Raw genomic sequence first — 12,512 nt, 5'->3', positions numbered from 1 at the left:
ATGGAAATTCACAGTTAAAATCAGTGCCAGGAGGAAGATAATGCCTTTTGGTCCTGCCTACTCTTGAATTTCCCTAGGCGTCTGGAAAACAGCCCAAAAACAGTCAAAACCTAGGGAGGCCTCCCTCCTGTCAGTAGCTGGAGCATTCGCCTACGGACTGGAGCTCTTGCTTTCAGAAGTGATGACGGAAAAAGAGTTATATTCAGTATACAAGGGGGTGTATGTGCCAAAGCTATTGCACCCCACAGAAAGCTTGAAATATGCTGAGGACTTCACGTTTCGTAGCGACGACATAATTATTGTGACTTATCCTAAATCTGGTAAGTTTCAAACATTCTTCATTAAACAGTAGAAAATACACACAAATTTGCTATAATGGTTTGCTATAATCTCAACATGAGGGACCAGTAATATTTTTTTTATGTACACGAATGCCCGTTCTAGTGTTGGTAGTGAACTACTGTAGCTAGTACGGCACTATCTATCTGACAATGCTGGAGACACGCTGATCTGGTTCTTAGTACGATACAAGAGAGTAAACTGTTGTTCTTCCAAGCTGTAATTGAAGATGGCTCCGATTCATGACCAAGAGTTTTCCTGCTTTGCCAAGGAAATTGAGGGAAGTAAAGGGAGTCACCATATTTGAATTAATTTTCCTTCAAGTTAGCATGGAACTGTCCTGAAAGCCCCTTATGCAGTTGTAGTTTACACATTTTACAACCATGGAAATGACACTTAATTTTACTGCACAGTGAGTGTTGTTTGCTTAGTCTTGTACATTTTCATTGCACTGCTGTTATTAGTTTTGTGGGAAATTCTTCACAAGAAAAGTTGGAGACAGTTTTGTGCAAACTGAGCTCAATAAGTACAATAATGCAGTGCCTTAGAACAAACACACTGCAAGGGTTTCTCAGGTTTCATTCACAGTAGAGGCGCAGAAATAAGTTTTTTTTTTCACAATTTGAGTGCTTGTTCTGTTCTTTGATAGGTAATTACAGTACTTCCTGTCCTTTTCTTTAATATTCAGCAGAAATTGTTTTTCTTGTTCTGTTGCCTATGTTACTGGGCATTTGCCCGGTCTTTTGATATGCAACAGAAGTTTACTTGTTTGTGGTGTTGCTTGCAGCCTTTGAGGGTTTGTCCAGTTTTATGTTTTGGGGTTTTTGGTAAGGTCTGAGTCAACAGATCTCAGCAACTACTCTAATACCTTCTGTAACAGGCTTGAATACTAATATTGAAGTACTGGATATGTGCAATATCCCACTTCACATTGCTGGGGCCCTGTCAGTGGTTAAATGTGTTAATAAATGCCACAGCAGACTTGTTCCAGTGTTTCTGTGAGACAACAAAAAATGTCTACTGCACATTTCACAAGCTTTCATCAACATCTCTCAAAAACATCACAGGCTGTAAACTGTCAAAGAAATCAGTACTGTCATCAATGAAAATGGAATATATAGAGAATTATATATATTTTTTCTTGATGAGATGCTCATTAATATTGTTAAATAGCTCTAGAACACTCACTGCTATTGTGCAATCTCACTGACGTTAGTGTTAGATAGTTATCTTACTTTGGGTGGGTTTAATTTTGTAATGTAGTTTAATACTGTAATTATTTAAAATGGCAACTTTGTCTTTGCAGATCAAGTATGTGTCAGTCATTTTATACTTGCTAACAAAGCTCAGGGTGTACTTGCTGGAATAATACAACTCAATGAATTTGAAAGACTATTTTTTTCCTGTCTATATCAAATAAAATATTCTAGATGCTTGCATGTCCACATACCTTCACCATCATGATCATCCACCTCCGAAACACAACTGTACTGTAAATATGGTTTCCATATGAAAGGGCTTGATAAAAAAATCACTTGAAAATATTTTGCAGTGTGGATTGTGAAACTGCTTGGCCTTTTGATGACCTGTGGGTGATCAATTTGAGACTGATGATCATGGCTCTGACTGAAGATGTTTTATCCTATTTAGTAATTTAATTTGAAATTCTGTAAACTATAAAGAGGGTTCACAATTACTGAAGCTTCAGATCCACTGAAGGTATCATGTGAATGTGGCTGTTTGTCGCAGGCACTACATGGATGCAGGAGATCCTGCCACTGGTTGTGAGTGAGGGGGACTTCACGGTCGTGCAGTCCGTTCCCAACTGGGACCGCGTGCCATGGCTGGAGGAGCATCGCGCCATGGTCCTGAACCTGGAGAACAGGCCCTCACCACGCATGTTTGCCACCCACCTCCACTACAGTATGATGCCCCAGTCCTACTTCCAGAACAAGCCTAAGGTACAGTAGGAGACCTTCAGACACTGCCGTGCTGCTGCTGCAAGTGTAGATGCAACCTAGGATTTATCTACTCTGGAAAAAAATTAAAATGTCTCTGTGTTATGGGACAAAGAAATTAAATTGCAATGACCGCAACTCACAACCGGAAACCCACTGAAGCTGAGCAGGTGTGAGCCTGGCCAGTAACTGGATGGGAGACCTCCTGGGAAAAATTAAGGTTGCTGTAGGAAGAGGTGTTAGTGGGGCCAGCAGGGGGAGCTCACCCTGTTGTGTATGTGGGTCCTAATGCCCCAGTATAGTGATGGGGACACGATACTGTAAAAAGGCACCATCCTTTGGATGAGACGTTAAACCGAGGTCCTGACACTCTGTGGTCATTAAAAATTCCAGGGTGTCTCTTGAAAAAAGTAAGGGGTGTAACCCCGGTGTCCTGCCTAAATTTCCCATTGGCCATTTACGCATCATGGCCTCCTAATAATCCCTAATAATTATTTTAATAATCCCTAATAATTGGCTCTGTTATCCTTCCCACTGATAGCTGGTGTGCGGTGAACATACAGTGTGTGATACGCTGCCATTGTGGTGGTGAAGGGGAGTCCCCATTACCTGTAAAGCGCTTTGAGTGGAGTGTCCAGCATATATATATATACTGTAAGCACTATATACTGTAAGTCTAAACAATTGGTTTATCTGGTTTAAATTAAAGTCCAGATAAGAAACAGACACTCCTCTTTGTGTTAAAGATTTTGTGTTTGTGTGCTCTAGATGGTTGTGTTCAAGTGGTAGAAATAATTTCACTCATGATTGGGTAGGCTAGGCAGCTGAAGTGTCAAGAAAGATACATAAAAAGAATACTCTACATTTCAATGTAACTTCAGGGAAGGTCTGTAAGGAGCACAACAATAGCACTGTGTGTATCCATAATCCCTAAATAAAACTGTATTGAATTCACAGCTAAGAGACTAAAGTTGGTAAAGTCTAAATCCACTGCTTTGTTTAGACAGAACAACATACAAAAGTTATCAAAGAAAACCTAACCTCTTCTTTTACAAATCCAGGTTATTTATGTCATGAGAAACCCAAAGGATGTCTTTACTTCTTCCTACCACTATTATGGAATGGCATCTTATCTGGTGAAACCAGGGACTTGGGATGAGTTCCTCACAAAATTCCTGGATGGAAAAGGTACAATCCATTTATAAAAAGATAGTCCAGTGAACACAGAAATACAAATGTCACACATTAGAAAGGAACTAATACTAAACAATAATGGTGATGAAGTAAAACTGGGACTTTTTAATGCAGGCTTAACATACAGTATAAGAGATAAAAGAATCTAGAGAGTCAGTAAAAGTACAAGCTCCATGTTGGAGCTGTGAATGCTTTGGGGGTGGAAATAGGAATCCAACTGTATTGCAGGCTGATCTGTTTCAGGTCTTCAGTGCTGTAGGTACTGCTATTCACCTGCACTGTTTTGGAAGATGTGTAAAGCAACAGTGATGCCATCATTATGGCAGTATATGTCATGTATTTAAGTAATATACTGTAGCACTTTACTGCTCCATGCATAGTTTCCATTTTTGGGGCAGTATAGACTGTGGTTATAGTCATTAGAGTTCTAAAATATAGGGAGAAGTCTTCCTTTCCTAGTCATGTGCTATAGTATGTAAAAGGCATGCAATATTTTCCAAAGGTACTGTATTTTGCTTAAAGGCAATCTGTTGTTACAGTCTGTTCTCGTTGGTACAACCAGTTCCTACATCTACAGTATAAGTGATATCTAAAGAGTGCAGGGTCCATTGTGAAGGCTAATGTTGTGCATGAATGTTACATCAAGGTAATTGCATCATCTGGCTGGGTTCAAAGAACATGGTGTTGGTTAATTATTTATTATTTACTTATGCTTTTTGTAATGTAACATTTAATGATACAACTCTAATAAGAGCGACACAATTAACGTTTCGGTGCAGCATGTACTGTACCACATTCTATTTACAACTTATAGCATGAAACTAACAGTGTGTAAAACTACACACTGTTAGTGTGTAGTTGGCAGTCCCCTAGGGGTTAACATGTGACAGTCTCAACCTGGTCCAACCATTTTCATTATACTCGAGTACAAATGTCTCCCAGCAGATTTAACAGGTGTATTTGAGTCCTCCAAAAATTCAAAAAGAGACATGATTCTTCACACAAAGAAAAATAACTATGAAATGGAGAAAAATATAACTTTTAAACAATTAAACATTAAACTAGACCCAAAATGATATTCATTAAGATGTCAGTAATCAGTTTAAGATGCCAGTATTATACAGTATAACAATGAACAGAAAAATAAATGTTGAGCTGATCAACTAAATGATGTTGCACTTATTTTAAAGTTTTAGTTTAATATACAGTTTTTTAGTTTAATAATATGAATCCCTAAGTGACCCTTGATGCCACTGTTCTCTTCCCTCTTTCAGTGATGTTTGGCTCATGGTTTGATCATGTGAAAGGATGGCTTAATGCAGAAGCCAAGGACCGCATATTGTACATGACATATGAGGAAATGATTTGGGTATGTCACCAGTTTTACAATATATGCTCAAGAATGGACAGAATAATTAATCGCAGTAGGATATACATGTAGAAAATAAATAATAGATTATGTTTTAATTCCTTAAGATATGACCAATTTTAAATTATTTACCCTCCGAAATTGGAATTGGTTCTTGTTTAAACCTGGGCATAGAGGTTCAGCTCCAACAGTGTGCAGGCAGCTCCTGCCACAGATGATTGTTCATCTTTCAGCACACTGTGAGCTGCATTTGGCCAAACAGCAGATGTAGTGCCAGTTGGTGGAGCAGTGAGTCTTTCACTGATGGCACTGCAAAAACACAGATGAGAACAAAGCAAAGAATGTTTCACCAAAACTTTTCTTTGTGAAAATTATGCAGTGACACTGTCAAACACTTGTCTTCCCTTGGAGAATCACAGTTGACTAATGCCACATTGTAACAGTACATTTGTGTGTACTGCATTTCTACTCAGATTTCAGTTAAAGGCCAACTGACACCTTTTCTGTGATCTGGTCTTCCCAGGATCTGAAGGACTCTGTTTCCAAAATCTCTGATTTCGTTGGAAAATCCCTGAGCACTGAGCTGATTGAGAAGATAGCTGATCACTGCACGTTCAAGAACATGAAGCAGAACAAGATGTCAAATTACTCTCTTGTTCCAGAAGAGTTCATGAATCAGAAAAAATCGGAGTTTCTCAGAAAAGGTAACCTGAGCTTTGAGACTCATCAGGAGAAAATTCTGTCACATACAGTAGTACTGTACATGGTTATGTTACAATATCTTTCCTTAGTACATGGACCTAAATTCTAAATTACTCCACAGTAGAATTATATTAACCTCACTCAATATCCTTTCTCTCATCAATACATATATCAGAGATCTTAGATCTTCTATAAAAGATTTAAAGGATTCTAAACGTTTCAGTTTTTCCTTTTGTGCTCGAATCTCTAATTTCTTTTTGTGCATGCGCCACTGGTAGAACTTGAAAGATAAATGGCCTGTTTGATGGCCATGTGTGGCCCTTATACATGAAACATAAAAACAAGTTTTTATAACATAAAAACAAGGTCTCAGAGATGGTTTCACACAGCCTAGGACTGATCTTAGGCTTCCTAATGTTTAGATAAGATTGAATCAGCCTAAGGCTAATCAGACTCTGTAACTCCAGTCCTGAAGAGCCACAATTTGTGTTCCATCTGAGCACAGAATGAACTTAAGTAAATCCGTTATTTGCTTAATAAGGAGGAGTTGACATGCTAGATCTTGCTAGATCCTGGTCCCATAATAAGATGAGACTGTTATGATGGTTTCACTTCCCTGGTACCCAATGTCATTCGAATTCTGTACAATGGGAGGCTGGTTTTGGTGTGCTGGGCTTGTCCACTCAACAAGCAGTTCAAAGGTAACAACTGTCAGTGCTCCTAAACAAAACTGAATAATGCTTGTTTCTTTCTCAGGGATATGTGGCGATTGGAAGAACTATTTCACAGTGGCCCAAGCAGAGCTGTTTGACTTTGTGTACAAGGACAAGATGAAGGATGTCAATTTCAAGTTTATGTGGGATGAAAATAATAACTGATTCCAGTGAACAGAAGCTTGTTAGCAATCCACACTTTAGCTGTTGTAATATAAAGTATTATTTCCTACTAACCTGTTTAATATATATCTAATACAGTATAATACTCCATTCTGCATGTCTATTATACCTAAACCCAAGTAATATATTCTTTCCATTTGTTCACATTACACATTACATTACAGTACATGGTGTATTATGACCCACAAGCTGAATTGGAGCTATTCCCAATAAAGGACGTCTTCTACAGAGTGACACTTAAATATTAAGAGACCTCAATACTGGACAAAGAGGAAATACATTCTTTAGGGAACAGAGTAAGAAAACCGAATGACATTTCTGGACTGTCTGTGAACCGTATGTGAATTTGTGACTGTGAATTCACAATAATTGTAATTAAGCTGTAACTTGTTTGTTATTACACCTGCAAACTGCTCAGCTGTTCTATTCCATTAATGTACATTGGAATCACATGAGAGCTTGACTTCATTGTGTCCTTAAGGTCAGTTTACAAACACAGATAAGGTGCATGTGACAAATTTTCATTATTCTTTACCTGTCACCGTAAATGTAATGAATGTCTTTTTTAAACCAGAAAGCTTATATGATATCGTAGTGTACTGTATGCCACTTGTTTTGTGTTTAATTTTCATAATCAAAAGAAAAGTAAAAAAATATTCATTAATTAAGGTAGTCCTCTACATGCCATATTACAAATGCCTGTAATTAGAATATGTTTACAAATTAAATATAACATGTTATTTCAATTAGGACATTTAAGTTTTGCATGTATTCATGCTATATATATATGTTACTGTATATTCTATATTCATAACAAATTAGTACGTTGCTCATTAAAACCTGGCAGATTAAATTTCAAGTAGGGAAGTGCTGAGTGTTACATGCTGCAAAATGTAGATGATAAATAAAAAATGGGAAGCCCTGGGCTTTTTACTTCTGTAAAAAACATGAAAGTGATTAGTCTAGGCACTGTAAGGGGGGAGAAATAAATAAAATGTCTTTATATACATGGTTAAAAGCTTAGAATGTTAATGAAGTGAAGTTGTGCCATTTTTTTATTAAAAGATCACACTGGAACACCCCATTTAGAATATTGTGTACACGTTTGGTCGTCCTTTTGCAAAGAAAAAGGTATTGTGGACCTGGTTCGGATAAGAGCAACATGTACAGTACGTAATGGTACAATAAAAAGTCGTAAACCGAACGGCTAAAAGAACCGAATCTTTTGTTTTGAATGCAAAAATATTCTGACTCCAAGAGGAGTTGACAAACTCAACCCAACCCAACTTTTTCGTTCCGGGACAGACAGCTACGCCTCGGCCTTCTGTGCATCCTACACCTATTCTTAACCACATGTCTCTGCTGGCCAAACAGAGCTGGGTAAAATAGCGACTCCTAATATATGTAACTCCCCCTTCGTGACATAACAGGAAGAAGGAAAATTCAACTCTCTTCGTGCAATAAAGATGCAAACAGCTAATGTGCACATCATTCCGGATTATTAAGGTACATCATTTGTAAATTGCCCCCCTCTGTGTGTGACTGGAAAAACCTTTTTTTCTGTAGACTTGACATTTAGAATCTCACTAGTCTGTTGTGTCTGTGGAAGGAGAATGAATTGTCACGATGCGCGATGTTACAGTACTGATCGTTTTATACGAGAATTGGGGGTTTGAAGTGTTTGATATTAAGCACGTGGCGGTGCACTTAGTTTTTTTTAATCTGAAATTGTATCTTTTAATGCTGTGGGATTTATTTAGCAGTTAACCGAGGACAATAGTCAATGTGCAACGCAACAGACATCTTTAATTAAAAACATAAACGCTACTTGCAAAAAGAAGACGTTCTTATAATATCGTTGAAAAAGTAATGAAAAGGGTTGTGGAATGACGTTTAAGTTATGTGATGTTTTAAGTACCGACTGTAAAACCGGTGTTGGACTTTAGTTCCAATCCAAAAGGGCAGCCTTCATGTTCACAGATAAACTGGTTTATTATCCTTAAGGTCATCAATATAATGATCCTTTAATGTTAAAGGAAACCGAAAAAAATACTACCAATAACTTCTAGAACATCTGTTGCGAAAACAGCGGCATGCTCTTTTATCGGTTTCTCAAACTGGTAATGTAGAAGTACAAACTAAACACAGGGCGCCAACTATTTTCGCCACAGACTCAGCGAGAGATCCGAGAGTGATTTTAAAAATCAGACCTGTGCAGAGTACAGCCATTCTTTTAGTAACATCTTCTGGGCTTAATGTTCACGACCTCAGACATACAGTAGAATGACTGAAACATGGTGTAAGAGTATTGATCTTTTAGCAGTATTGATTACATGCTCATATGATTTCAGTCTTGCAAGAATACTGGCTTCAGGTTTTCCATATTAGTCCTCAGATAGCTATCTTCTTTAAATCCATCCTCACATTCCTGGTTTCCAGTAACTAATGATAAAAATACATTAATTGTACTTTAGAAATTGTTTTGTTATGCTTGCATGTATATGTACTTCCATGCCAAAATACAGAGAAATACACCTGAATGTAAATTGGTCTACCAATTAGTCATTAGTGGCAATTGCAGCTCTAACATCCCAGCACTGAATCCACTAGGTGTTGAGAAATGTGGGACAGATGCTAACAGTTATAATCGCTTCTATAATGGCATACTTCTGTGAAGGCACGTATTGTACATGAGCATCATTTCACACTGACTAGAAAAGGATGGATATGATACTACTTTACAGACCGAAGAATCATATTACATGTGCCACTCTCACTGCTGTGGACAGGATAGGTAATTCCTAAGCAGCATACAGTATCTGTCTGTAATAATTTGATAGGACAGTGTGGCTTGATTGACCTTTTGGAATTGGTCCTCACACTGAATGTCTTTTCTTTCAAATAACCTCTTTTACCAGCAGGTTAGAGGAGTTTCCATGGGCACGAGGATGGGACCCAGTTATGCAAATATTTTAGTCGGCTGGGTAGAAGAATCCTTCTTTGCTTCCTATACCGGCTTTATCACTCCCCTGTACAGGCGATACACTGATGACTGGGTCGGTGCTGTCATATGCTCTAAGGACCAATTAGAGCATTTCTTGCATCACTTGACAAACTTTCGCATATCCCTTAAGTTTACAGTTATCATATCTTCCACTACTCCTCTGTTTCTGGACATGAACCTCTCCATGAATTGCCCACAACTCTCAACTTCTGTCTGTTACAGTCCCACTGACTCAGACAGCTATCTGCTAGATAGCCCCTTCCTCTGCACACACAGTGTAAGTTCTTTCCTTTTTTTCGCAGGTCTGCAGGCACTAATGGCTATGCAGTGACGACACAGTCTTCCATTACCATGCCCTCAAAATGCACTCTTTTTTCATTGATAGAGGATATCCAGCACATGTTATTGATCTTGGGTCATCAACCCAAATAAGAATTCCCAGGCTCACAACTCCAACACCCTTCCTATTCCCAGGACCATCAATGACAACTTCCCCATCTTATAAATGGACCCTTCCACTGGAACCCTCTTTCCTGACCGCCCCATCATGTCATATTGCCAACCACCTAATCTTTGCAACCTTCATGTTCACAGCTCCCTTAACCACCCACAGCAACCATCCACACCAGGCACTTTTCCTTGCAACAGAATCCACTGCATCATCTGCAAATATTCAATACAACCCACATTCATGGCTCATCTGGACCATTCCATGACACCCAGATGACATCATGTGTTTCAAACATCCTCATTCACTGCAGGTCATGCAGAAAATGCCCAGCCATTTACATTGGTGAGACAGGAAGAAGGCTAGCAGACCGTCAGGCAACACGTCAGAGCTGTGAGGATCAAAGATCTCTCCAGACCTATAGTTCCCCCTTTACCTTTAACAATCAAGATATTTTTTTGCTCTCTTTGTCTGTGCACTCACACAGCAGTTTCAGAACTACTATTGCAGAAAGACATCCAAAATCAAAATAATTCCTAAACTTGGATCATACCTTTCTCCTTCTCTCAAAGACCGACTCATTTCCTTCTAAACCCTCTCTGTTCATTCGCAAATTTAGGCTTTCCACAACTCTTCTCCTGTTCTTCCTTAATTTGGACACTCATTTTCACCGGCTTTATGCCCGACTCTTCCCTGCTCCCTGTCTCTTCTTACTTACTCTGTCTTTTTTTTCCTATGCTTCATTTATCTGCTACTTTCCCCTCTTTGCCTCGCACCTGAAGGTTCTACAGCCGAAATGTTGTTTCTTTACCTCTTAGCATTGAACGAACCTTTACCTGTTCCAGTGTAGCTCAAGACAAAGTAAAGATGTTAAATCTGTACCTGATTCAAAAGTGAGCACATCTCTCCCAACTCCCTTGTCCACTAACCATGAAAGATAAAAGAACATATTGCACTTATCTTTATGGATTAATGTCATATGCCAATATATCAGTAGAATGTACATTATATTAAATGTATAGTATTTAGACTGTATAAAGAAACTTATTCGTAAATCTTTGTATAACTGTTGTTCTCTTGAGTGGGACCTCACTTCATATCTGAGAGCTTTTAGAATGATTGTAGTGGGCAGTGTGTGATCAGTTGTATAAGTTAAAGATTGGATTATTTCAATGTTTGTCTTGTTTTATTCACTTAGTTAACATCATGGAGCAGCTCAAGGAAGAAATCCATCACCTTTGCTTGTGCTACCCTGAGGGTATCCCGATACTGAAGATCCCACTGGTTTACAGACAGACCTTCAAGAAGCAGCTTGACCTCGGCCTGCATGGCTTCGGGTCTCTGGAAGGCCTTCTTGAGGAGATGCTGGACAAAGTCTCCTTGCACTTTGATGAGAAAGGGGTGTGGGTACAGCCCGCGTCCAGTCCAGAGGACTTCACACCACTGCTTTCCAGTCCACCTGAGTTGCCAGCAGCCATTCCACCACCAAGCCAATCAAGTTAGAGTTTTACTCTTAAATCACTTTAAGTGTGCTTTTAAATCAAGTTTTACTCTTTACAGGCTTCACAGATCCCCACTTAACATTCCTCTACTGTTAGCAGGCCTTAGTTAATCAGATCATCCTTCTCGTTCACACAGCAAACAGGAGAAGGGGAAGGGATGGGGCTGTGAGTTCCTAGATCTTACCTCTATCCAGCAGGCTGAGATTGGCCTTGTGAACTAAGATCCACCCATCAGCAGTGCTGATCCAGTTGTGCCTGCCTCTGTGTGATCACAGAGCTGCAGATAACAGCCCAGCAGCCCAGATTAAGACCAGGAAAGCCTGTGCAGGAAACCCATATATAATTGGTATTGAATGACCCATGCAAATTATGCATCTAGAGCAGTGGTTCTCAAACTTTTTGGACCACGTATCACCCCTAATCCAACTGAAGCATCCAAGTACCACCTACAAGTCATCATCTCATAGGAACCCCAGAAATTCTCTATGACCAACATGAGCGCGCGTGCACACACACTCACACATACATATAATAAATATTATAATAATAAACTTTATTTGATATAGAGCCTTTAAAGGTGGCTTCTCAAAGTGTTTTACAGAAAAAAAAAAACATTAACAACAACTAATAAAAAAGCACCATTTCAGTGAGAGGGGTGAGCCTGTTTAGTTGAGCAAAGCAGATGTGAATTAATTTTTCGAGCCTTGATACAATTCACAACCGAGTCTAACAGATATTAAATCGTCAGGCATTTTCTTGATGGCAAAGGTCTCGCGGTGGATGTTGTAATGCGTACATTAATTTCTGGAGCAACCTCTCTAATTCGTGCAACTACACCGTTATGTCGGCTTGTCATTGCTCAAGCAACGTCTGTACAAACTCATATGCATTTTATCCAGTCGAGGCCATTCTCTTCGATAAATTCATTCAGAAGCTGAAATATGTGCTCTCCTGTAGTTCCTGTTGGTAGCGGTTTACAGAACAGAAAGTCTTCATGGGACATGCCCTCAAACTCGTATCTAACGTAAACGAGCAAATTGGCCAAATCGACTACAGACTCATCTAATTGCAGTGAAAAACATCTGCTCATCTTAACGCGC

The 12,512-nt window shown here is 39.0% G+C and overlaps 2 protein-coding genes across 4 annotated transcripts in view; both read left to right on the top strand.

Annotated features, from left to right (window-relative positions):
• The first annotated feature begins 36 nt into the window (after positions 1-36).
• Positions 37-7,662, top strand: LOC148652526 (sulfotransferase 2B1-like). The gene is made up of 6 exons (XM_088599390.1): positions 37-320; positions 2,089-2,300; positions 3,359-3,485; positions 4,766-4,860; positions 5,384-5,564; positions 6,319-7,662. Exons 1-6 carry the CDS (start codon positions 182-184, stop codon positions 6,438-6,440), a joined length of 876 nt encoding a protein of 291 aa, XP_088455516.1. The 5' UTR covers positions 37-181; the 3' UTR covers positions 6,441-7,662.
• A 157-nt stretch (positions 7,663-7,819) lies between these two features.
• Positions 7,820-12,512, top strand: part of LOC148652525 (uncharacterized) — an 80,135-nt gene continuing 75,442 nt past the window's right edge. For all 3 annotated transcript variants that reach the window (XM_088599370.1, XM_088599369.1, XM_088599368.1), the window contains exons 1-2: positions 7,820-7,964; positions 11,109-11,408. In XM_088599370.1, coding sequence (XP_088455496.1) covers positions 11,117-11,408 — 292 coding nt within the window. In that variant the 5' untranslated portion in view covers positions 7,820-7,964; positions 11,109-11,116. The remainder of the gene's footprint in view (positions 7,965-11,108; positions 11,409-12,512) is intronic.

Source organism: Lepisosteus platostomus, chromosome 11 (assembly GCF_059453375.1).
Source record: "Lepisosteus platostomus isolate fLepPlt1 chromosome 11, fLepPlt1.hap1, whole genome shotgun sequence".
NCBI classification, from domain to species: domain Eukaryota; kingdom Metazoa; phylum Chordata; class Actinopteri; order Semionotiformes; family Lepisosteidae; genus Lepisosteus; species Lepisosteus platostomus.
Note: the sequence above shows the minus strand (reverse complement) of the source record. Positions and strands in the feature narration are given on the sequence as shown.